This window comes from Rhinoraja longicauda, chromosome 9, assembly GCF_053455715.1.
Source record: "Rhinoraja longicauda isolate Sanriku21f chromosome 9, sRhiLon1.1, whole genome shotgun sequence".
In the NCBI taxonomy this organism is placed as follows: Eukaryota; Metazoa; Chordata; class Chondrichthyes; order Rajiformes; family Arhynchobatidae; genus Rhinoraja; species Rhinoraja longicauda.
In genome coordinates, this window is record NC_135961.1 from 70093823 (window position 1) to 70120771 (window position 26949).

The 26949-nt window shown below is 44.0% G+C and overlaps 1 protein-coding gene across 1 annotated transcript in view; it reads right to left on the reverse strand.

Annotated features, from left to right (window-relative positions):
• ehbp1 (EH domain binding protein 1) overlaps window positions 1–26949 on the reverse strand; it is a 384927-nt gene that overhangs the window by 234955 nt on the left and 123023 nt on the right. Inside the window, exons 9-11 of the mRNA XM_078405706.1 lie at window positions 26457–26582; window positions 14890–15154; window positions 12258–12471 (exon numbers count right to left, since the gene is read on the reverse strand). Of these exons, the coding sequence (XP_078261832.1) occupies window positions 12258–12471; window positions 14890–15154; window positions 26457–26582 (605 nt within the window). The remainder of the gene's footprint in view (window positions 1–12257; window positions 12472–14889; window positions 15155–26456; window positions 26583–26949) is intronic.

Genomic DNA, 26949 nt, shown 5'->3' on the forward strand with positions numbered 1-26949 from the left:
GAGGGGAGAGAGTCGGGGTAGAGGGCACAGCGGGTGAGAGCGGAGCGCGGGGAGGGGGAGGGGAGAGTGTCGGGGTAGAGGGGACAGCGGGTGAGAGTGGAGCGCGGGGAGGGGGAGGGGGAGGGGAGAGAGTCGGGGTAGAGGGCACAGCGGGTGAGAGCGGAGCGCGGGGAGGGGGAGGGGGAGGGGGAGGGGAGAGTGTCGGGGTAGAGGGGACAGCGGGTGAGAGAGGAGCGCGGGGAGGGGGAGGGGAGAGTGTCGGGGTAGAGGGGACAGCGGGTGAGAGCGGAGCGCGGGGAGGGGGAGGGGAGAGTGTCGGGGTAGAGGGGACAGCGGGTGAGAGTGGAGCGCGGGGAGGGGGAGGGGGAGGGGAGAGAGTCGGGGTAGAGGGCACAGCGGGTGAGAGCGGAGCGCGGGGAGGGGGAGGGGAGAGTGTCGGGGTAGAGGGGACAGCGGGTGAGAGAGGAGCGCGGGGAGGGGGAGGGGAGAGTGTCGGGGTAGAGGGCACAGCGGGTGAGAGCGGAGCGCGGGGAGGGGGAGGGGAGAGTGTCGGGGTAGAGGGGACAGCGGGTGAGAGCGGAGCGCGGGGAGGGGGAGGGGGAGGGGAGAGTGTCGGGGTAGAGGGGACAGCGGGTGAGAGCGGAGCGCGGGGAGGGGGAGGGGGAGGGGGAGGGGAGAGTGTCGGGGTAGAGGGGACAGCGGGTGAGAGTGGAGCGCGGGGAGGGGGAGGGGGAGGGGAGAGTGTCGGGGTAGAGGGGACAGCGGGTGAGAGTGGAGCGCGGGGAGGGGGAGGGGAGAGTGTCGGGGTAGAGGGGACAGCGGGTGAGAGCGGAGCGCGGGGAGGGGGAGGGGAGAGTGTCGGGGTAGAGGGGACAGCGGGTGAGAGAGGAGCGCGGGGAGGGGGAGGGGAGAGTGTCGGGGTAGAGGGGACAGCGGGTGAGAGAGGAGCGCGGGGAGGGGGAGGGGAGAGTGTCGGGGTAGAGGGGACAGCGGGTGAGAGAGGAGCGCGGGGAGGGGGAGGGGAGAGAGTCGGGGTAGAGGGGACAGCGGGTGAGAGAGGAGCGCGGGGAGGGGGAGGGTGTCTGAGGGTCCAGTGAAGGAGCGCCGCCACTTGCGGGGTCTGCTCCATCCCTTTCTCTCTCCTCTCTCCCCCAGAGCCAGTGAGATCTGCGCCGCTCTTCCCCGGCCCCGTCTCCCTCTAACGCAGCGAAACATGAACAAACACAAGTGTAGTTGTTGTTCAGAAGCCCCGCATCCCCGGGGTGAGCGGCGGCGGCGAGGAGGGAAGTTTCACTCGTGTTTGTTCTTATTTCGCTGCGTTAGAGGGAGACGGGGCCGGGGAAGAGAGTGGAGGAGCGGCGCAGATCTCACTGGCTCTGGGAGAGAGAGAGAGGGGGAGAGAGAGAGAGGGAGCAGCCCCTGCAAACAGCAGCGCTCCTTCACCGGACGCTCTGACACCCTCCCCCTTCCCGCGCTCCCGCTCTCACCCACTGCTCCCTCTACCCCGAGTCTCTCTACCCCGAGTCTCTCTACCCCTCGCCCCTCTCTCTCCCCAGGGGGGAGTGGCGGCGGCGAGGAGGGAAGTTTCTGTGAGTTTGCGAGGGGGCGCTGCGATCTCTCGCTTTGTCCCGGCTCTGGGTCTGTGGCGATCCGCTGTCCAGTGAACCTTCGCCGGCAGCTTCTGCCTCCAGTCCCCACCGCCTAAGATCTTGCTGCGGGCCGGATGTGGCCCGCGGGCCATAGTTTGGAGATCCCTGTTCTAGATGCTGCAATCAGTTTCTGGAGCTAATTTGTCTCCATGAAAAGAAAGCCAATGGAGCTGGAAATATATCTGACTGACAACTTAAAACAGAATTTAGAGACGGAACAGATGCAAGCATTGAGCCAGGATAAAAGGAATGGAGGAGCAATAGAGAACGGTGAGTGGTGGGCTAAAGACAGGAAAAATTAAATATTAAAAGAGATGATTTCAAATTGGGTGTGAGGCAGAAGATTTAAAGAAATGTTGGGACTGGGGCAAGAAATAAAACAACACATGGTCAGAAGGTCTGGGAAATGGATCTTTTCTTTCTAATAACCAGTTTACCCAAGTTTACAATAGGTTCAGGTCATAACCACCATTGCCATTATTTCTAGGGAGCTGGTGCCTTTATTTGTCCGATTTCTACCCTCTTTGGCCTTGCTACTCCATTGCTAGGTCATTTACACTTGCCCTCTTTGCACCCATTACATAATCTTCTGTCCTGTCCCTTTTCTACTCCCTGTTTCTCTACATTTTCCGTATTCCTTTATATGCTATGCCTCTACTCTCAAGAGTGAGACCTAGAGCCTACACTGCCACCCAAGCTTCCCCAGCCTTAGATCCAGTCCCAGAGTTCTCTGGAACCAAAGGTAGACAGTAAAAGCTGGAGTAACTCAGCGGGACAGGCAACATCTCTGGAGAGAAGGAACAGGTGACGTTTCGGTTCAAGGCCCTTCTTCAGTCTCGACCTGAAACGTCACCCATTCCTTCTCTCCAGAGATGCTGCCTGTCCCACTGAGTTACTCCAGAATTTTGTGTCTATCTTCGGTTTAAACCAGATCTGCAGTTCCTTCCAACACAGTTCTCTGGAACCATTCAGTATGGCCCTGTGTGGCAGCAAGATCTCCTGCTCATAACCAGGTCACATGCCGTATTATTTAAAACAATCAAATTACCAAAAACAAATTATTAAACATCATTGCCTGAAGAAGGATCTTGACCCGATTCTTCCCTTCACAGATGCTGCCTGTCCCGCTGAGTTACTCCTGCATTTTGTGTCCATCTTCGGTTTAAACCAGCATCTGCAGTTCTTTCCTACACAAACATCATTGTCGCCTTTCTTCAAGCAGCCTTACAGCACCGGTTCAAATGGATGGACCGGTGAGTTTTACTTGGGGGTCCTGAGATTGGTCAGTACTTAGATTTCAAAAATCACAAGTCGATAAAACCCAGCAAAATGAGGATCATTTACTCCTCCCTCTCTTTCACTCTGCTGAAGATGCCTGACTAGCTGAGTTAGCACTTAAAAAAACAATCATATTTCCTGTATTTGAAGTATTTTTGTTTTGTTTTAAAAAATATATAATTAATACTAGAACAGCAAATGCAGAATAGGCATGCAGAAGGGAGACTCAGACATTATGGAGCATTCAGTCATTGCGTACTAATTTATCAGTTACTTAAGAATACTCATAGAATTTCCCAAAGTACTTCAAGATAAATGTTTCACACTGCATGAACTAGATACCCCGAGGCTAACTGCAGCTTTTGTGGGCAGTTATTAAGAATGGTGCCTGTTATTCACACATCAGAAGTACGTACCCATTCTATACTTTGTATGAGCTGTTCTTTTCATTAATGGCTTTAGTATTTTTAAATGCTTGTTTCGATCGTCCCTGTCACTTTAGACACCTTGACAGCAGTGACTCCAGGCTATGAAGCATCAAAAACATATGCACATTCAAATCAGCTCCATCTGCTGTTGCGTGCATTGTTGCAATTCTGGCCTATATTCATATAAAGATCATCTGAATTCAGCAGCAGAGTAGCTGCCTCAGTGCTCCAGTCAGTATCCCAGGTTCAGTCCTCAACCCCCCTGCTGTCTGTGTGCTTGTGGGTTGGCAGCTAAAATGACCACAGTGAGTTGCCACGAGTGTGTAGAATGAGTGGTAGATTCTGGAGTTGATGCGAATGTGGGGGGGGGGGGAGGAATAACAAGGTGATCAGCAGAGGATAGTACAATTGAATGCTTGATGATCAGCATGGACTTGGTGGGCTTGGAGAGCATATGTCTGTGCTTAATACTAAAGCCATTATCCATGTTGCACACTCTGCTGATAACTCCATGAAACGCAGATTCATCATACTGAAGTTAGATTCAATTTAGTTGTCACATGTACCAATCAATGTACAGTAACATTTGAGTTATCATACAGCCATACCAAGTAAAAAGCAACAAGACACAGCCACATAAAATAAAATTTGACATAAACATCCACCACAGCGGACTCCAACATCCTCACTGTGATGGAAGGTAACAAATATCAAACATCTTCCTCTTAGGGTGGGGTGCATTCAGTACACTGAAATACGAGGAATGCAACGCTCTTTAAAAACCTCTGCTCAAATCGTAAAACATCAACTCCACTGGACGTGAATGTTTCAGAACACTCGAGGAGAAGGAGTTCAGAATCAGTGACGATACAAACCTATGAGTACTGCTTCAGATGCTAGCATTGACCTAAAGGAAGCATCAGACCAACATTGACCAGTGATTCCCCCTCATCCTTCTTGCTCCATTCATTCAGGGTCACAGGACTACTCATTGTGCCATTAAACCTTGGGTGATAATCCTCATCAATTTTGAATTCAAAATAGTAAAAGATCTAGGACGGACAGTGCCCTCCGTAATGTTTGGGCCAAAGACCCATCACTTATTTATTTGCCTCTGTACTCCACAAGTTGAAATTTGTAATAGAAAAAAATCACACGTGGTTAAAGTGCATATTGTCAGATTTTATTAAAGGCCATTTCATTTTGGTTTCACCATGTAGAAATTACAGCAGTGTTTATACATAGTTCTCCCATTTCAGGGCACCATAATGTTTGGGACACATGGCTTCACAGGTGTTTGTAATTGCTCAGGTGTGTTTAATTGCCACCTTAATGCAGGTATAAGAGAGCTCTCAGCAACTAGTCTTTCCTCCAGTCTTTCCATCAACTTTGGAATCTTTTATTGCTGTTTATCAACATGAGGACCAAAGTTGTGCCAATGAAAGTCAAAGAAGCCATTATGAGACTGAGAAACAAGAATAAAACAGTTAGAGATATCAGCCAAACCTTAGGCTTACTAAAAGAAACTGTTTGGAACATCATGAAGAAAGAGAGCACTGGTGAGCTTACTAATCGCAAAGGGACTGGCAGGGCAAGAAAGACCTCCACAGCTGATGACAGAAGAATTCTCTCTATAATAAAGAAAAATCCCCAAACACCTGTCCGACAGATCAGAAACACTCTTCAGAGTCAGATGTGGATTTGTCAATGACCACTGTCCGCAGAAGACTTCATGAACAGAAATACAGAGGCTACACTGCAAGATGCAAACCACTGTTTAGCCGCAAAAATAGGATGGCCAGGTTACAGTTTGCCAAGAAGTACTTAAAAGAGCAACCACAGTTCTGGAAAAAGGTCTTGTGGACAGATGAGACGAAGATTAACTTATATCAGAGTGACGTCAAGCGCAAAGTATGGAGGAGAGAAGGAATTGCCCAAGATCCAAAGCATACCACCTCATCTGTGAAACACGGTGGTGGGGGTGTTATGGGCTGGGCATGTATGGCTGCTGAAGGTACTGGCTCACTTATCTTCATTGATGATACAACTGCTGATGGTAGTAGCATAATGAATTCTGAAGTGTATAGACACATCCTATCTGCTCAAGTTCAAAAAATGCCTAAAAACATTGGCCGGCGGTTCATTCTACAGTAAGACAATGATCCCAAACATATTGCTAAAGCAACAAAGGAGTTTTTCAAAGCTAAAAAATGGTCAATTCTTGAGTGGCCTAGTCAACCACCCGATCTGAACCCAATTGAGCATGCCTTTTATATGCTAAAGAAAAAACTGAAGGGGACTAGCTCCAAAACAAGCATAAGCTAAAGATGGCTGCAATACAGGCCTGGCAGAGCATCACCAGAGAAGGCACCCAGCAACTGGGGATGTCCATGAATCGCAGACTTCAAGCAGTCATTGCATGCAAAGGATTTGCAACAAAATACTAAACATGAGTACTTTCATTTACATGACATTGCTGTGTCCCAAACATTATGGTGCCCTGAAATGGGGGGACTATGTATAAACTGTAATTTCCAACACCATTGTCAAGTTTGCAGACGACACAACGGTGATCAGGCTGATCACCAATGGGGATGAAACAAAATACAGAGCGGAGGTGCAGAACCTGGCGGACTGGTGCTCTGATAACAACCTGTCCCTAAATACCACCAAGATCAAGGAGCTGATCATCAACTTCCGTAGGTCACACAACGGGGAATACGCCCTGATCTTTATCAACGGGGACAGTGTGGAGAGAGTGTCCAGCTTCAGGTTTCTGGGCACTCACATTTCGGAGGACCTAACATGGTCCAATAACACTGCTACACTGGTCAAGAAGGCACAGCAACGACTGTTCTACCTGAGACCACTGAAGAAGTCTGGTCTACCCCAACAGCTGCTGACGACCTTCTACCGCTGCACCATAGAGAGCATCCTAACATATGGCATCCCTGTGTGGTATCTCAGCTGCAAGGAGGCAGAGGGGAAGCATCTTCAGCGGGTAGTCCATGGAGCTCAGAGGACCATCGGAACGCAGCTACCAACCTTGGAGGGCATCTACAACACACGATGCCTCAGAAAAGCCACCAGCATCCACAATGACTCTTCACACCCCTGCAACAATCTGTTCGAACTTCTACCATCGGGCAGACGATACAAGGCCTTCGACGCCCGCACCTCCAGACTCAGGAACAGCTTCATCCCCAGGGCCATAGCTGCTATGAACCGGTCCTGCTGAGCCGGATGGTCACATTGCACAGTGATCCGGCACAGATCTAGTTGCACTTTATTCTGTTTTAAAACTGTTACAATTTGTTTCATTGGGTTGTTTAAATTAATACTGACTAGCTAATTAAATTACATCGTATGGGAGGCGCATTCCCAATCTCGTTGTACCCCTGTACAATGACAATAAAGATATATTGTATATCCTCAGAAGGCAGTGGAGGCCAGTTCGTTGGATGCTTTCAAGAGAGAGCTGGATAGAACTCTTAAGGATAGCGGAGTGAGGGGGTTTGGGGAGAAGGCAGGAACGGGGTACTGATTGAGAGTGATCAGCCATGATCGCATTGAATGGCGGTGCTGGCTCGAAGGGCTGAATGGCCTACTCCTGCACCTATTGTCTATTATCTATTGTATTGTATGTGATTTTTTTTCTATTACAAATCTCAAATTGTGGAGTACAGAGGCAAATAAATAAATGATGGGTCTTTGTCCCAAACATTATGAAGGGCACTGTAGATATGAAGGGCATTATGAAGGGCACTGTAGATGTAGATATGCCAAACAGATTTCCAAAGAAGGTAATTCACTCATAGTCAACTGGTACTTTTCCAAGGAAGGTGCATCACCATTTGTGCAGAAGAATCATTGAGGACAATATTTATTCACAAAATGCTGGAGTAACTCAGCAGGTCAGGCAGCATCTCAGGAGAGAAGGAATGGGTGGCGTTTCGGGTCGAGACCCTTCTTCGGACTGATGTCAGGGGGGCGGGGCAAAGGAAGGATATAGGTGGAGACAGGAAGACAGTGGGAGATCTGGGAAGGGGAGGGGAAGAGAGGGACAGAGGAACTATCTAAAGTTGGAGAAGTCGATGTTCATACCGCTGGGCTGCAAGCTGACCAAGCGAAATATGAGGTGCTGTTCCTCCAATTTCCGGTGGGACTCACTATAGCGTTGGAGGAGGCCCATGACAGAAAGGTCAGACTGGGAATGGGAGGGGGAGTTGAAGTGCTCAGCCACCGGGAGATCAGATTGGTTAATGCGGACTGAGCGCAGGTGTTGAGCGAAGCGATCGCCGAGCCTGTGTTTGGTTTCGCCGATGTAAATAAGTTGACATCTGGAGCAGCGGATGCAATAGATGAGGTTGGAGGAGGTGCAGGTGAACCTCTGTCTCACCTGGAAAGGCGACTTACATTGCATTACTTGGCTTTTCAGGAATCAGGAGGATGAACGGGATCCATGTTAATGGCCTCAAACAGAATACATTCTGAAGATTTCTCGTATTTGAAGCATTTGGGTTTGTTTTGGAGCGACAGGAGTCAGAATCAGAACAAGAAGATGCAGAACACTCAGAGCTAAAAGAGAGGCTCTGACTGCAATGTTGGGACATACTGATCTACGATGAACCATGTGTGATGGACCTGAAGCTCATTCTGAACTTTACATTCTTCTGATAATTAATCGGTATAAGACAAGGACAATTTGAAGATGATAAAATTGCTGACCTTTTTGCTGGGAGTGTTCATTCTAATGATGCACCAAATTACAATATCGTTGCCATTACTATCATTAATCACTAACAGTTAATCAGAAGCTCTATATCTACTTAAGCAAACCAAAACAAATACACATCACCCAGTTTTGTCTCAGATGACACACAATACATTCAACAATAGACAATAGGTGCAGGAGTAGGCCATTCGGCCCTTCAAGCCAGCACCACCATTCAATGTGATCATGGCTGATCATTCTCAACATATGGGGAACAACGGAAGGGTAAATGCAGATTTAAATTGGAGATTCAACATGAATTCCATGGTCTACTGCTGTACCTTCAAAATCATGTTGTTTAGAGCTACCACAAAGGGCATTGGCAACCATACATATTCTTAACCTGAAGCCTCCATCACAGCAAACTATCCCATGATCAAGCCGAACAAAGCTACTTCATAGTAAATTCAAGGTTACGAATTTAAAATGGAATGAAAATCATCTCTCTATATGCAGTCTTTGTACTTTGATCAAAGTTAAACTCCTCATTCCATGTGTTAAGCACTGACTGGGTAAACAACACAACATCCAGCACCAACAGTGCAAGCTAGAAACAATTAATTGGCCAAAGACTAGATCAAACTTAACAGTTCTACACATTTAACATACAATTCCAAATGTCTTGATAATTCCAAATGTCTTCCAGATGCTCACAACCCAAGAAAAACAATTCTTTCCATCTTAATAGGTAACATTCTATTTTTAAACAATCACTCCTAGTTTAGAGTTTAATTTAGAGATACAGCATTGTAACAGGCCCTTCGGCCCACCGAGTCCATGCCGACCATCGACCACCCGTACAATGTTATCTCACTTTTGCATCCTACACACTAGGGCATTTTACAGAGGCCAATTAACCTACAAACCTGCATGTGGAATGTGGGAGGAAACTGGAGCACCTGGAGAAAACCCACGCGGTCACAGAGAGAACATACGAACTCCAGACAGAAAGCACCTGTAGTCAGGATTGAACCTGTGTCTCTAGCGCTGTGTGGTAGTAGATCGACCACTGCACCACTGTGCCGCCTAGTTCTGATTCTAGATTCCCCCACAAGAGAAAACACCCTTTTCACGTCTACCTTGCCAAGACCCTTCAGGATTTTGTATGTTTCAGTTACATCAGTTCTCACTAGATCAGATACAAGCCTCACTAACTCAATCATTCCTCATAAGCCAAAACATCATTATTAGTTCAGTAAACCTTTTCTGAGCTGCTTTCAATGCATGAACAACCTTCCTTACAGCAGACCGATACTGTACACAGGACTCTTGATGTGGTCTCACCAAGCTTAACCTTCCTACTTCTGTATTCAGTTCACCGAGCAACCATTGCTTCCACCATTCCTTTTGCTGGTGTCTCTGTGCGGCCCTTGCAGAAGAGCGTTCAATATCATCTCAAAGGCTGCTCTACTGTGTGAGTGCTGCAATATCATCTCAAAGGCTGCTCTACTGTGTGAGTGCCTGTGGGCCACCAGATCCACAGGCACTCAGTGGATGATCAGCCACGATCACGGTGAATGGCGGTGCTGGCTCAAAGGGCCGAATGGCCTACTCCTGCACCTACTGTCTATCCACAGTGGGTTTGCTGCATGTTTGCAAGCTGGCTTTGAGCACATCCTTTCCTCTGTTTCTCTGGGAATCTCTTCCCATAAAGGAGCATCTGTTTCAAGTCTGGTGTCCGGCTCATGAATGATGTGGCTGGGCTGTGTAAATGTAACTGGAGCCACAACAATGGGGATGTTAATCTGGGAGAGGGCAGAGATGTTGATTTGCTTGTCCTTCCAGTGAGGATTGGTGGTATTTCTCCAGTGGTTTGAGATGCCTGCTGTAGATATTCCAGGTTTCAGAAGCAGAAAGGTGGGCGAAATCACTGCTGCCTGGTAGACCATGCGTTTTGTGCCGGATCACAGGTCTTGATCTTCAAATATCCTTTTTTTCACAATAAACCCAGGAATGTCACGAATGGCAGTGAAGTTCATCATCAATGGTCCCTTTGCCAAGAGGTGGCTCCTGAGATGTGGGAAATGGTCCATATATCTAGGGCCTTGTCATGAACCATTGTTGTCAGATGGTAGTGTGGTTATGTTATAATTAATTCTAGGGGGCAGGATGAGGATCTTTGTTTTACAGGTGTTGAGGGTAGCTCATATAGTTCAGTCATTGCATCAGTGATAATCTAGAGGTTGGCCTCTGAGCACGTGCATGTACAAGCATCACCTGTAAACTCCCAAAGGACACAGAGTGCTGGAGGTGGGTCAGCCAGGGAAAGTGCAGCAGTTGTTCAACATTGAGATGTGAGGCTTAGGCTTGTACACTGACCAGCACAGCGGGTGTGAACTACTGCTCAGGACCTCTCTTTGTGCTCGGCCTTCTTCACTGCCACGGTGAGGACAAATGCAAACCTCGTATTCCACTTGGGTAGTCTCCAACCTGATGAGATGAAAATTGAACTTTGCAATTTCCCACAACCTAAACCCCTCCCCACCCCTAGGTTCTCCCTCCCTCTGTTCAACCTTTCCAACATCCCCACTGCCTGGATTGGTTGACCTTCTCCACCAGGTTTCACCTACCCATTGCCCGCACACCTGTCCACATTGGTTTCCTTTCCCTTGGCCTAACTTTCCTATCCCCTCCACAACTGGTTCTATCTGCCCCTCCCCCCATGTAGTGTCACCTACACTTTGCAATTTCTACCTCCACCTTCCCATCCCCAGCTCCATCTACCCATTACTGCTCCTTATCTGTTTTCACCCATCACCCACCGGGCTCTTTCTCAAACCAACCTCCCCCCTCACAGCTATGTCTGCCTATCAGCCCCCATCACACCTGGTTCTTGCTTACCACCTACAGGCCCACCCCACCTCTCCTCTCACCTCTATGCATCTTCCTTCTACCTCTCAGTCCTGATGCAGGATTTTAACCCAGAATGTTGTCCACTCCTTTGCATCCACAGATGCTTTTGATCTGCTGAGATCCTGTGGCAGGTTTGTTTTTTTCCACATTATAACGATTCTGCCATATTCTTGCCCACCCTCTCAGCTTAACCATATCCGCTGAAGTCTCTCTCTATCCTACCCATCACTCGTAACCCTGCATAGTATTGTACCAACAGCAAATTTGGAAATGTGGCATTTAATCCTTCAGCCAAATTGATAATATAGGTTGTGGACGTCTGTGCAAAAGCACCGATCCTTGTGGTTCCTCCACTGGTCACAGCCTGCCAAATGCACTCAGATCCCTCCATTCCCAGCCTGTGCTTTCGTCGGTCTGCCTTTTGCAGGACAAAACTATACATTTTGTTCACTTAATATAAAGACATAAATAATGAATTTCTCCACTGACCTAACATGCTAAAAAAAAAAAATTTTAAATTTTGGTGGTTCATGGTAACTGACAACTAACATGAAAATGAACAATTACTGAAATATACAGTAATTTAAATTGGAACTACTCAACTTTGAAATTTGACGTTGCAATAGTTAGCTTCATGCAGGAAAAATAATTACTGGAGTTTGTACACGTTTTTCTGTTCATCTGCATTTCCGAGTCCTCTGGGGGAACATTCACAACATAAAGCTCTCTTCTGAACCTGCAGCCAGCCCACAACTGATCAACTAGCCCAAGGTCTGTACATTTAAGTAGAATTCTTATCAGGAGATTGTTCTAATATGCTGTAAAAGGGAACTTAAATTTGCAATTCACAGTGATTGACTTGAACATAAGTTGGTTATTACTCAAATAAAAATACAAAATATAAATTTTGAGGTAGACATATTTGACGAACTGAAATGTAAATGCATTCAGATCAGGACTGTGATCTGAATCTGAATTTATTGCTTCAGAAGATAAGAAGGTTAAGCTGAAAATCTTTTTAAAATTGTTATAAAAATCAGACACGTAAAATATTTAAATCAATCACTGTTCTTACAGACTAATAGTTTGCCAGGATTTAGATTCAGAAGATCACATTCATTGTTGCTCTTCAATAACTTCTTATCTCGACTTACAAAATTCAAAAATCTCTGATGAAGCTTCAGTCACCTTTCGAATGACTGGTAACAATTAAACGTTTAACAAGTAATTTTGGATAATAAATTATGATTTTAATAAATGTTTTGGTAAACAAACCTTTGGTGAAGTGGTTAGATCCTTCACAACAGCGGGTTTCATGTACACCTTTCCACTTTCAGTCTTTGGTGTGGGTTTAGTATCAGGTGCTGGAGGTGAAGGGGCTTTTCTTTTTGTCTTCTTTTCTGTCTCAATCTGCTGTTCTGAAGCTGTCATTAATGTGGGTTGATTCCTTGTAGAATTTGATGCCTTCGGCTCATAGAATGGATTAGATCTAATTAAAACAGAATTAATTTATAAAGTACACCTTTAACAATATTCTTTCTCAAAAATAAAATGTTCTCTGTGTACTTAAATATGCAGGTGCATTTTGAAAACATTTGTAAAATATACATTATTTTTATTGCATATTATAACCTTTAATCTGCTGAATATACAATCATTGAATGGTACATCCACTGTGACAAGCTTTTCAAGGTTAAAAGATCATCCAGTTCAGTGCTTCATTTCAATGAATGTTGAAGCCTTATCTTAAGGTCCACATGCAGACATTAAGTGGCATGCAGTCACTCTTGAGAATATGCCATTTGCAAAGACTGTTTTAGCAGAAAGTACAAACTCTGCTTTTACTTAACAGCAAATGTAATGCCATATCCAAACGTGAAACGTTAGAGGTGTTCTGGAACTGCTTGCACAGTTTCAAAGCTGGATGCAATTACATCTTATAATTAGAAAAGGTAATATTCATAATTTACCTTCAAGAATTATGAATATATGTGATGAAGATGAACCTTAAAATCAAACTAGGAAAACTGATTAATAGTCAACCATTTTGCCACCCAACAGTTAAAGAAACAATGGCTGATTCCACGCTGCTTTATAACTACATAGATTGAATAAAACTTGTCTTGGAAACAAGTCTCGGTGTGGAATGGACTTATTGTTAAAAAAGATGGTGAAGTAGAATGTAATAAAGAAACATTTCATTCACTATCAGTCGGAAGCTAGATAAAGCTTCAGATGTAAAATACACTATTGAGCTAATTTGGAGTGGCAAAGCGCTTAACAAGGAAATTAGCAACCAGGCACTTTCAGCACACATCACTTCAACTTAGAAGTTTGCCTTCCAGATGTATCTGTCATTCATGAACATCCAATAAGCCCAAGATACCTGAATGAAAGACAAGGATGAAGGACCAAATCTAACCTGCTGACAGAAAGTGTCTCTGAGGAATATTCTATTCATTGTCAGTTTAAATCTTTAAAAACTGAATGGTAATGGCACTAAAAGTAAAACTGGTCTTGAATAGATAGCATTCTTTGAAAACACATGAAATTTGCTTTGTTTTAGCACTGAGACTTGAATTTTTAAATTAATATCAAGTGCAAAAAAGTATAATGAGCAAACAGATGCTGAAAAGGCATAAACAGATAAGCATTGGAAAAGGCTCAATGCAAATAGTTGCAGAAGTCTCACACATACTTGTCGAAGAAGAATGTAGGTAACATTCAGAACTTTGGAAACCGTCTGTGAACACTCTTGCTCCAGTATACAGGCCCCAACCAACAAACCAAGAGAGTCAAGCTGCTGCCTTCATGGTGGGTAGGGTTAAGGGAGAGAACCTATATGATATTCCCAAAGACCTAAGCATCTGGAATTCTTAGCTCATCCCTTCCCCTTAAAAACAGATGTTTTTGTTACAATCTTTTGTTTGGACAAGCTGGACTGATCTATTTTCCCTCGCTGTTGTTTATCTCAATTTCTCAATGAAAAATAAGCAATGATAAAAATCTTATCAATTATATTTAAAACAGACCATTATTGCCAACATGGGTAGTGAATCAAGCTAAATGCTGTCACTAATGTTCGCATAATTCCATGCACAATCCTTCTGAACCAATGTTTTTTCCCCCTTCTTTTTACTTCAGGGGCCTGACTGATACCCTGCAAGCGAAAGGAATGATTGGGAACATGCCTCCACTTGCTCAGCTACCAGAAGATCCACTTCCATTGCATCCCTCACTTTGCTAAAATTCAATAGAAGTAATAATCTGCCACATAAAGCGAAATAATGACAAGTAATAATTCAGTTTAACTTAGTATTAAGACCAGTCGCGTTACAGTTGTAAGCTTGACAACCTAACATCCTTAAAGTCTAAACTTCTTTCATGGAAAGCTGCCGAGCAGCCTCCTGGAGAGTTTGGTAAATAATCTATGAAGAAACAGGTGTCTCACAATTCACGAACATCACTGAGAAAAGATATCTCCAAGGACTGAGTCAAATTAGCACAAGGATGCATTGAAATCTGCAGTTTGCCTGTTCCCCTACTAAGCTGAATAGAACTACGAAGAGACCAGACATTGGGTGAAATGTAAATAAATAAATAGATATCTAAAGTGCAGTATTTATTCATGCAACCGTCTCCTTTGATGCATTTTATAGAAGGAATGTACTGGAAACTTAATTGACTAAACTAAGGTGCATGAAATTGGATGCTCTGACTATATGATTTTTAATACCTATTAAACTTAGCTTACATAGGTGAACAAACAGGTAATGATCTTTTTCAGCATCGTTGAATGTTTAGGTGTATCCAAAAATGTTACCCATTAGTTTTTAGATATGATTCTGAGAGGCACTTGAGTATTATAGTGATTCTAATCTAATGTTGGAGTACTTTAATGACATACTCATCTAATTCCTCCTCCTGTGGTTTGGTTGTTTCAGCATAGAGATACTTGCTCATGTCCACAGGTTTGACATTCTGCCTCTTTGCTGGCTTTGGTGGCTCAGTTAGTTCTGTCCTGTGTTCAAAGATCCTGTTGTGCTGAGGATCATTGACATCCAATGGATTCAGGGAGACTTCGTACTCTTGCTCGTTGAAAGGGTTGTTAGGGTCATTATCAAAGAAGAATCCTTCTGGTCTTGCAGTAGATGTTGTTCCAATGTTTCTGTCTGTGAAGAAAGATATTAAAGATTTAAATTTGAAGCATAGGACTTTAAAAATTAAACTAAATGTAGAGCACATTCACTACAAACTGATGTCATATGTCAAGTGAAACTGCAAATCTAGCAATCAAGCTTCTCTTTTGAAAAGACTTGACAGCATTGCAGCTGACATTCTGGTATTTGGACACATTTCTAGCTGCGCGGAAGTCTTTTAAACAGAGGCTTGAAACGTTTCTGGGTGAGTTGCAAAGGAAACATTCCGTGAGCACTGTTTACAGAAAATAAGCCTCGAAACAAGTTGTATTTCCTTCACATACTGCCAGAACATATGTGAAAATGACCTGGGAAAAAAGACTCCTACTATGTATCCGATCTATTGCCTTCAATTTTATAAACCTGTACTCTATAGGGTCACCCTTTAGCCTTCATGCCTTCATATTCCAATTTAATTTAATTTATTGTCACATGTACCGAGGTACAGTGAAAAGCTTTTGTTCGATTGTCCAATATTTGTACAACGGCTCGATTGTAATCATGTATTGTCTTTCCGCTGGCTGATTAGCATGCAACAAAAGCTTTTCATTGTACCTCAGTACAGGTGACAATAAACTAAACTAAACTAAATTAAACCAGTGAGAACAAACGCTGCCTCTCAAATCTCTCCTTTTAACGACTGCCCTCTCTCTACTCCAAGTAGCAGCCTGGTGAATTATTTCTGTACTCTCTCTATCCTACCACATCCTTGTTGTAACGTACTGTTCTGGTACACAACATTCCCAGTGAAACCTGACCTCTGTTTTGCACAAATACAATTTGACATACAAACTCTAACACTCAATGCCTTGGCCTATAAAGACCAGCATTACTGATGCTTTTTCACTACCCTATTCACCTGCAACTTCACTTTCAGAGAGTTAAAGCGTTGCCTCCCAAGGTCTTTCTGTAAATCAATGCTCCCTGCCATTTATTCTCTGTCCTCCCTGAATTTAACCTCACAATACATTCCCTCACACTTGTCTGATTGAATTCCATCTGCCACCTCTCTACCCAACTTTCTAGCTGATCGGTGTCCTGCTGTATCCTTAGATAACGTTCTTCATTATTTACAGCTCCACAAATTGTTTTGCCAACAAACCTAATAATCATACCATCTGAAGATGGGTCTCGACCCGAAACAGCACCCATTCCTTCTCCCCAGAGATGCTGCCTGTCCCACTGAGTTACTCCAGCATTTTGTGTCTACCTTCGATTTAAACCAGCATCAGTTCTTTCCTACACTAATAATCATACCACTACATTGATATGCAGGTTATTTATATAGATCAGAAGTCCATGCACCGATCCCTGTGGTACACTTGTCACACATTTCCATCCAGAAAAACACCCATCAATCCGTTCATGCTTTTCTCAGATGAAGTTTAAGCTGTGTTCACTGTGAAACACATCTAACATGTTTTTACAACCAAATGAGTAACATCAACTCAATGCAATGGGTAAGAGCTTGGGGAAGAAAGAGGAGCACTTGTAGGAGTCAAGAGAGTTTTATTGAACATGCTATGCACAACTAATGTAAATAAAGCATTTACATATCTGCCAGGAGCTGCTGACTAAAAGTACTGTACTTTATTGATAAGACTAAATTGCTTCATTGGATCTTATTTTGTTGCACTATTTGCAACATTGTGAGAAGCAAATTAAGCAAACTAAAATGCTGTTCAGGATTGCTGATGCAAAAATTAGTTTAGTTTGGGTAATTCAAGGTTAAAATAACATATCTGGTATCAACTTCATCACCCTATTAATTCTCTTCACTATTGAGTTTTATTATTTAAGTTTCTTCACCTTATTAATGTGATTAGTTCTGGGACTCCGGTATTACAAGAAGGCACTTAGCGGGGAGTTGCAGATCAAATGGGATTGTTGCAGTTGAGAAGAATGATCAGGGTATTGAGGCAGAGAGTTCACAGTCACAAGCATACATGGTGATCCAACGAATGGATGGGAGAAAAGGCATCCGAGTGGACAAATAGGCATAAGATAAGGAGATATTTCTGGGATAGAGTTTCAGGACAGTGAGAATGGGATGGAGATTTGGGTCGTGAGTATAAAATAGGCCAAACAGATTTGGATATTAGCTGATGTAGCTTGAACACATATCTTAAAAATGAAGATAAAGAAATATTGGCCAAAAAGTCAAACATTGGTCAGAGACGATAACGCTCGCCATTTAATTATCTAAACGTTAACTGCGCTGTGTTCTGTCTGCTCTACTGGATGCTTGCAGTATCTTCTGCTTCTGATTCAGAATTCACACTGCAATGAGACAACTCATACAAAGGCTCCATCTTGTGGCAAGAGACCTGAGGTTACACCGTACAATGATACAAGAACTAGTTTTTAGGCTGCACCTTAAAAATAGGGGTGAGAGGGGGGGGGGTGGAGAGGGGGTGAGAGGGAAAGGGGTGAGTGGTGAGAGGGGGTGAGAGGGACAGGGGGGGGGTGAGAGGGAGAGGGGGTGAGAGGGAGAAAGAGGGGGAGGAAGAGGGGGGGGTTGGGAGATGGGGGAGGAGGGAAGCAGAGGGGGAAGAAGAGAGGGGGAGGGAGGCAGAGGGGGAGGAAGAGGGGAGGAAGAGAGGGCGGAGGGAGACAGAGGGGGAGGCAGAGGGGGAGAGGGGAAGAAGGGAATAGGGGTGAGGGGGGAGAGAGGGAGAAGGAACCAGGAGATAGAATCCTGAACATTTTCTGCTTTAGATAAGGGTCTAGATAGGAGGGGGTAGGGTGAATGATGGGGAATTTGAATACATGGTCCTTGTAAGAGTTGTGAGAAAATTTTGATCCAGAAAAGCACAGGAGATTAGTGCAGAACCTTGGGGATTTACGACATTCTCACTCTCTACATCGTACTTAATGGTTTTCAGATCAGATATGATCAACTTTGGCTTTGATACCAAAGATTTCTGCTTTACACCGGGAACTGTGCATGATACACACAGATTGAAAGGACAAGTAATGTTGATCATTAAAAATACTGGAATGTTAAAATCCAGTCAGATGACATTCAGATTTGTATCAAAATAGTAAATGAGTGGTACTAAATCTTATTAAACATTTGTCTAACAAGGGAGTCAATTATATTCCCGACTTCACTTTTGTAGTTCAGGATATGAAGACAACAAAAAAAGTCACGAAAGGGAGGAAGCAATTTGCAAGAAGTGCTTACAGCAGCTTTGAGGAATATGGGCTGTGTGCGGATTCATTGATAGGATGCAGTACCTGTGGATTTGAGAATGGGAAATATATTGGAATGGACTGGATGCAGGATGTGGAGCAATGGGTGGGATGGTAGTCGCTCCTCAAAGTCTGACATAATCCTCTTCATGGAAGATAGACACAAATCCTCTTCATGCACTTCACAGAAAAGATAGCTGCTGAACCAAGCATTCAGAATTGTTGAGCTAAAGCATGGTTATGCACAACATAATCCAAGGTAGTAGGCCCTGCTTGAACAATTCACCCATTTATTGGCTCTGGACTCAAATCAAAAACCTACAGCATTTCAGGAAGCATAATGTCTGTGCCTAACAAATTACTGGACTGGTTTATTACCAAATGAGTGTTTGACAACAGCAATGAAGAAACCTAGATCATAATCATCATCTGGCACACAGTGAAAGCAAACGGATCAACTGTTATCAGGCAAGTCCACACCTGACATGGGACCAGCTGAACAGACTGGCACCTTCATGTGAGGAAGAATTACAAGAGTGGCACATTTTGGGAACGTTGACTAATGAGAGAAGATGGAAATTTGTTTGTGATCTCTTTAAATAACTTGGACAAAAACTTAGATGGGCTCATTAGTAAGTTTGCAGATGACACAAAAATTGGCGGCACTGTTGATAGTGAAGGAAGTTGTCAGAGGATACAGCAGGATATAGACCAGTTGGTGGTGAAATGGCAGATGGAGTTCTGAATATGAACAACTGAGAAGTGCTACACTGGGAGGTCAAATGTATGATGAAGACATACAGTAAAAGGCAGGATACTTTGATGTACAGAGGGATCTTGGGGTGCACGGCCATAGCTACTTGAAAATGGCAACAGAAGAAGACAGGGTGGTAGAGAAGCCATATGGTATGCTTGTTATCATCAGTCGGGGCATTGAGTGTAAGAGGCATTACATCCTGTTGCAACTTTATAAATGTTTGGTTAGGCTGCATCTGGAGTATTGTGGCTGCTCTGGTCACTGCATTACAGGAAGTTGTGCAGGTTTTCGAGAGGGTGCAGAAGATGTTCACCAGGATGTTTCCTGGATTTTCCAAATGAAAGTAATAATAATAATAATAATAATAACACATTTATTTTATATAGCGCTTTTCAGGATACTCAAAGACGCTTTACAGAGCAAACAAGACATAAAAACAAACAAACAAACAAAAGATTTGTCCTGACGGACCACATGAATACATGATTGGGCTTGATAGCAAAGTAATTAACATGATGAACTAATTATGACAAATATCATGAGCACTGTCAGCTTCAATTCTCCGGGATGACAGTAATATTGAGTAACTGCTTGCAAGTAAGTATAGAAACATAGAAAATAGAAGCAGGAGTAGGCCATTCGGCCCTTTAAGCAAGCACCGCCATTCAATATGATCATGGCTGATCACCTAGAATCAGTACCCTGTTCCTGCTTTCTCCCCATATCCCTTGATTCCTTTAGCCCTAAGAGCAATATCTAACTCTCTCTTGAATACATCCAGAGAGCTAGATAGAGCTCTTAAAGATCGCGGAGTCAGAGGGTATGGGGAGAAGGCAGGAACGGGTTACTGATAGTGAATGATCAGCCATGATCACATTGAATAGCGGTGCTGGCTCGAAGGGCCGAATGGCCTCCTCCTGCGCCTATTGCCTATTGTCTAATCGGCCTCCATTGCCTTCTGTGGCAGAGAATTCCACAGATTCACAACTCTCTGGCTGAAAAAGTTTTTCCTCATCTCAGTCCTAAATGACCTACCCCTTATTCTTAAACTGTGACCCCTGGTTCTGGACTCCCCCAACCGGGAACATTTTTCCTGCTTCTAGCCTGTCCAATCCCTTAAGAATTTTATATGTTTCTATGATCCCCTCTCATCCTTCTAAATTCCAGTGAATATAAGCCCAGTCGATCCATTCTTTCATCATATGTCAGTCCTGCCATCCCGGGAATTAACTTGGTGAACCTACGTTGCACTCCCTCAATAGCAAGAATGTCCATCCTCAAACTAAGAGACTAAAACTGCACACAATACTCCAGGTGTGGTCTCACCAGGGCCCTGTACAACTGCAATAGGACCTCCTTGCTCCTATACTCAAATCTCTCGCTATGAAAGCCAACATGCAATTAGCTTTCTTCACTGCCTGCTGTCTATCAGTGACTGATGTACAAGGACACCTAGGTCTCGTTGCACCTCCTCTTTTCCTAATCTGACACGTCAGATAATAATCTGCCTTCTTGTTCTTGTCACCAAAGTGGATAACCTCACATTTATCCACATATACAATACTGCTAACACAAGATCATTATCCGTAGCAATCATCATTTTTCCTACTTCTTTATGACATTTTATTCCCAGAAAAATACACATTTTCCAAGATTGAACTGGCAGTGGGGGTTTTTGTGAAGAACCGTATTTTGAGACCATGCAATAAGGAAACCAAATCCTTTGACTTGATCTCTTGACGCTCAATTACAGAGACTTTGAACACATCACATCAGGTCATGTGCCATCTGAGAAACCACAAACAACAACGGAATTTCAAAACTTTATACACAAAATACATGAAAAGACTATTTATAGAATGGGAAAGCAGTTCACCATGCACTGATGGTTACGAGCATCTGTAAAACGTGATGAAAGGACCAAGGGTTTTTGTGGTTGGGTTCCACAGGATGCTTTTTAAATCCATCATCTTTTTCTGCACCAACCTAGTCCTGGTCAAGGCGAACTTTCAATAGATGTTATTTAATCCTCACTTTCACTTTAACATTTTTAACTATTCTGATCATTGTGAAACAAGGAACAGTAGTTACATTACATTACTGAAGAACAATGAACCCATTTTATATCCATTACTTCCTTTAACAATAGGCACATGACATAGAATCTTAAAAATTTGATAATTTCCCATGACAGCTAATCAGACTGAAATTGTGAAAGGTAAAGGAAGGGAAGTATTCGCCCTCTGGTTATGTGCAGTGTCTGCCAACAATTTTCTTTGCATTTCAGGCACTCCTGCCAGTTAGATAAAGGTAGAAGGCTCTGTTATTCCATTGATCATAAAGTTTATAGCACAGAAACAGATCATTCAGTCAGCCTGTTTGCCCTTTAATGTTCAACATTATTTGTATCAATTATTCCCTGTGGCAGCAAGATGTACATTCTAAACACTCGATAAAAAAATGTCACCAGAATTATGGATTGGATTTATTTTCCACAGGCGTTTATATATAGATGGTTTTAGGTCTCCTTTTGCCTGCCAATGGAAACATTCACCTCTAAGTTTCTGCTAGCAAACCTCTTCATTATCTTCAAAACATGTATTGGGTCCTCCCAAAGCCTTCTCTTTCTTGCAATCAAGAGGCAATTCAGTCTTTCCCTCTGCAGCCATTATGTGTTATTAGTGACTTTAACATTATAATTTTCTGTAAATGTGACCAGCCACCTTCCCATTGCTGGGCTGGGAGCAGCCAAGAGACTATTTCAGGAAGCAATTGCTGAAACTGAAGACTGCAAGCATCGAGAGGCAGTGCCAAGAGTTCCAGTCAAATTTGGGAAGTCTAACATAGGCAGGACCTACACAATGAATTGTCGGGCTCTGGGGAGTGTTGAAGAGCAGAAGGATCTAGGAGTGCAGGTGCATGGTTCCTTGAAGGTGGAGTCGCAGGTAGATAGGGTGCTCAAAAAGGCTTTTGGCACATTGGCCTTCATCTGTCAGAGTATTGAGTATAGAAGTTGGGAGGTCATGTTGCAGTTGTATAAGACATTGGTGAGGCTGCATTTAGAGTATTGTGTTCAATTCTGGGCACATGTTATGGAAAAGATGTTGACAAGCTGGAAAGGGTACAGAAAATATTTACGAGGATGTTGCCAGGATTCGAGGGTCTGAGCTATAGGGAGAGGTTGAGTAGGCTGGGACTCTATTCCTTGGGAGCGCAGGAGGATGAGGGGTGGTCTTCCAGAGGTGTATAAAATCATGAGGGGAATAGAGTCTCTTGTTCAGAGTAGGTGAATTGAGGAACAGAGGACATAGGTTTAAGATGACGGGGACAAGATTTAAAATTAATCTGAGGGGTCACTTTTTCACACAAAGGGTGGTAGATGTATGGAACAATCTGCCAGAGGTAGTTGAGGCTGGGACTATCCCAATATTTAAGAAACAGTTAGACAAGTACATGGATATGACAGAAGACAGACACAAAAAGCAGGACAGGCAGCATCTCTGGAGAGATGGAATGGTGACGTTTCGGGTCGAGATCCTTTTTCAGACTGGTTAGAGATAAAGGAAACAAGAGATATAGACAGTGATGTGGAGAGATAAAGAACAATGAATGAAAGATAAGCAAAAAAGTAACGATCATAAAGGAACAGGCCATTGTTGGAGGGATATGAACCAAACACAGGCAGGTGGGACTGGTGTTGCTGGGATATGTTGGCCGATATAGGCAAGTTGGGCAAAAGGGCCTATTTTCACGCTGTGTCACTCTACAATGGAATTTAAACAAAAAAATGTGAGGTGCTGTATTTTGGGAACTCTAACTTGGACATGACCTACACAGTGAATGGTAGGGCTCTGGGGGGGGGGGGGGGGGTTGTGGAGCAGAAGGATCTAGGAGTGCATGGTTCTTTAAAGGTGGAGTCACAGGTACATTAGGTGGTCAAAAAGGATTTTGGTACATTGGCTTTCATCAGTCAGAGTATTGAGTATAGAAGCTGGGATGTCATGTTGCAGTTGTATAAGACGTTGGTGAGACTGCATTTAGAGTATTGTGTTCAGTTCTGGGCACCATGTTTAATTTAGTTTGGACTTACAGCGCGGCCCTTCGGCCCACCAGGTCCGTGCCGACCAGCAATCCCCGCACATTAACACTATCCTATACCCACTAAGGACATTTTTTTAAACATTTATCAAGCCAATTAACCTACAAACCTTTTTGTCCATGTTATAGGAATGATGTTGTCAAGCTGGAAAGGGTACCGAAATTTTTTACGATGTTGCCAGGACCAGAGGGTCTGAGCTATAGGGAGAGGTTGAGTAGGCTGGGATTATTTTCCCTGGAGCGCAGGAGGATGTGTGGTGATCTTGTAGAGGTGTATAAAATCATGAGAGGAAATGATTGGGTAGATGTGAGCAGCTGGGCCCAGTCCTGGTTGCCCCCCCACCCCCCTGAGGAATCTGAGATGAGAAGATGATTCTACAAAGGTATAGTAAAAAAGGAGTGATGGTTCCACCACCAATACGAAGGATGGAGATGCCTTGTGAGAGTGAGGCCCCACACAACTAGAGGAACAGCACCTCATATTCCCATGGAATTCTCCCATTTTAGATAACTCCCCCTTTTTCCCCATCTCTTCCCACTCCCCCCTTTCCCCCATCTCTTCCCTGCGCCCCATTCCCACTCCCCCCTTTTCCCCCCATCTCTTCCCTGCGCCCCATTCCCACACCCCCCTTTTCCCCCATCTCTTCCCTGCGCCCCATTCCCACACTCCCCTTTTCCCCCATCTCTTCCCTGCGCCCCATTCCCACACCTCCCTTTTCCCCCCATCTCTTCCCTGCGCCCCATTCCCACTCCCTCCTTTTCCCCCCATCTCTTCCCTGCGCCCCATTCCCACCCCTCCTTTTTCCCCATCTGTTCCCTACATCCCATCTGGTCCCACACCAATTCCTCACCTCCGTCTCCAACATTCCTTCATCTGGCTTCAACATTTGCAACTCTTCTATCCTTATCTCAAACCTTTAGTCTTTTCATCCCAGGTCTTTATCCAACCATTTGCTATCCAAAACCCTCTTCATCTGTATCCACCTATCATTTGCCAGCCTTTGTCCTGAACCTCCTCTCTTCCAGCTCTCCCCCCCCCCCTCCTCCCCAACACAATCTGAATAAGGGTTCCACCCAAAACGTCACCTATCCATGATATCCAGGGATGCTGACTGACTCGCTGAGTTACTTTGTTTTTATCCCCGTGACCAGCACCTGCAGTTCCTTGCTTCTACCAATACTGAGGCATTGGCCTGTAAAACAATGGCCTAACAATCAGATCCAATACTGACTTCACTGTTGTACTATCAGCTTCCTGCAGGTTTTCTAAGTGCTAGAAATGTGTAATTACGTTCAAAGAGCTACAATGAGAGGTCTTTCTGTGCAGCATGAACAATAAAGAAATAAACAATGTAGTTTAGGATCCTGGTTGGAGATGCAAACAGCATGTTTTATTTACAGTCTGGAGAGCTCCATATCACTTTGTTTCTTCCACACTCGCCAATCTCATTGCTGCATAATTCAACAACACCCACAAAGTCTGTTAGCAGATACAACCAGGAAAGAAGCAACAGGCAAGCGTCTCACAAATTATTGTAGCACAACCCTGCCTTCTAATGTCAGCTGTGATTTCTGCCAATCTGTCTGCAGCTAAAGAATTAGACTCTTCAGAATGCAAAATAAAATACTGCCGATATCCAATATACTATAATGTAAGGCTACTTTATCTCCCCCCTCCCCATTTTCAATACATTTTAAAGTCGGGGGAATGTTTAATTGCCACCCTACTTGTTCTGTAGTTCCATCTCCGTTTCACTAGGCATCAGCTTTGTTTTTTTTTATTCACAGCCACCATCTGACCTCCTAAGTATTCATATTTTCAGGCATTAGGAGACAACACAACCTTCGTTGTTGCAGCAAGAACGTTATCTTACCTAATTGCACAATTCCCCATCAGCATCATGTTTCCACTGTGCTCTTCTCTTCTTTGGACGGTTCCATGATCTGCTTTGCCTTGGTTCGTGCAACAATCTATTCCGTGGCATCACCACAACTACCCTGTTATCGAGCAGTAATGCTTGTGCAACCTGTTTTTCCCTGGTTCCTAATACATTCGTCCTTGGCAATCATGATGTCTGCTCCTAAACATGCTTTTCTCTTCCGATGTAACTGCTAAAGATAAAACTATCCAGAAATTGCTCCGCTACCCTTGCGCTTTAAACAACCCTGAACCTGAACTTAACCTCAACAGCCCCGTGCCAGTATCAATGACCAAGTAAAATTAGCTCTGATGTTCAAACACAGGCAGCTCCAGGCTTTAAACAAGCATGTTTTAAAAAATCTGGATGGAACAAATGAACACGATTTTATGCTAAAATACAAAGTGCTGGAAGAACTCAGTGGGTCAGACAGCATCTGGGAAGAAGGGACCCGGCATAAAACATTGCCTGCCATTCTCTCCACAGATGCTGCCTGGCTCACTGAGTTCCTCCAGCACTTTGTGTTTTGCTCAAGATCCAAGCTTCCTCAGTCTCCTCAGGTTTTATACCCATCTCTAGTCACCATGAAACTGTAGCCTTAAAGGACTATGGTGAGGCCACCGTTGAGTATTGTGTACAGTTCTGATTACCCCATATTGGAAGGATGGGGAAGTTTAGGAGCGTATGTAGAAGAGGTTTACCACAATACTGCCCAGATTAGAGGGCATTAGCATTAAAATGAAGTTGCACTTTTTTGTAAATCCTTGTTTGAACAAACTTGGATTGTTTTCTCTAGAATGCTGGGGTTTGAAGGGAGAGCTGATAGAAATATATAAAACTTGAGAGACATAGATAAGGTAGACAGTCACAAGCTTTTTCGCCAGGGTGAAAACGTCCAAGACTAGAGCGCGTAGCTTTAAGGTGAAAATGGCAAGGAGGTGCGTGGGGCAAGTTTTATTACACAGAGGGTGGTGGGTGCTTGGAAAGTGCTGCCAGGGGTCTCTAATTCAGATGACAAACTAGCTACTGATGTCTACTACAACCCACCTACTCCCCCAGCTACCTCACCTCCCACCCTACCTCCTGCAAAGATGCCATCCTTTTCCCCCGGTTTCTTTTTCTCCACCACATCTGCTGTCAGGATGAGATTCTCTGCTTTCGGACTTCTGAATTGTCCTCCTTGTTCCATAATGTGTCTTCCCCTCTGATTAGGTTGATGGTGCCCAGACACACATTTCCTCCATTTCCTGCAAGTCAGCTCATCCTGCCAGATCATGCGTACACCCTATAAAATAAAACACACTACCTTCCATATCAGCTTCATATTCTGTGTCTCCAAAAGGGTTTGATCCTTGGGCATCAACCTCTTCAAATGGATTAAGTCTAGTGATAGATGGGTCATCTTCCAAAAAGTTGAGTTTATTGATAAGTTCTGCAAAAACAAGTGGCAAATGTTTGTTCATCCATTCCACAGTTTTCTATCTGTAACAATGATTGACGAACAAATTAATACACGGAAAAAAACCAATGACTGAAAAGTAATGAAATCAATGTCAAAGTATTCAACATCTTTTTTTAAACAATGAATTGGTCCTTCAGCAAATTCAAAATGTGATCTATTGGACCGATTCAAAATTCTGAAATGCAACGAAGTGGCAGGAACCATCGTATTGAACTTCAGAATAGATTAGACAATAGACAATAGACAATAGGTGCAGGAGTAGGCCATTCAGCCCTTCGAGCCAGCACCGCCATTCAATGCGATCATGGCTGATCACTATCAATCAGTACCCCGTTCC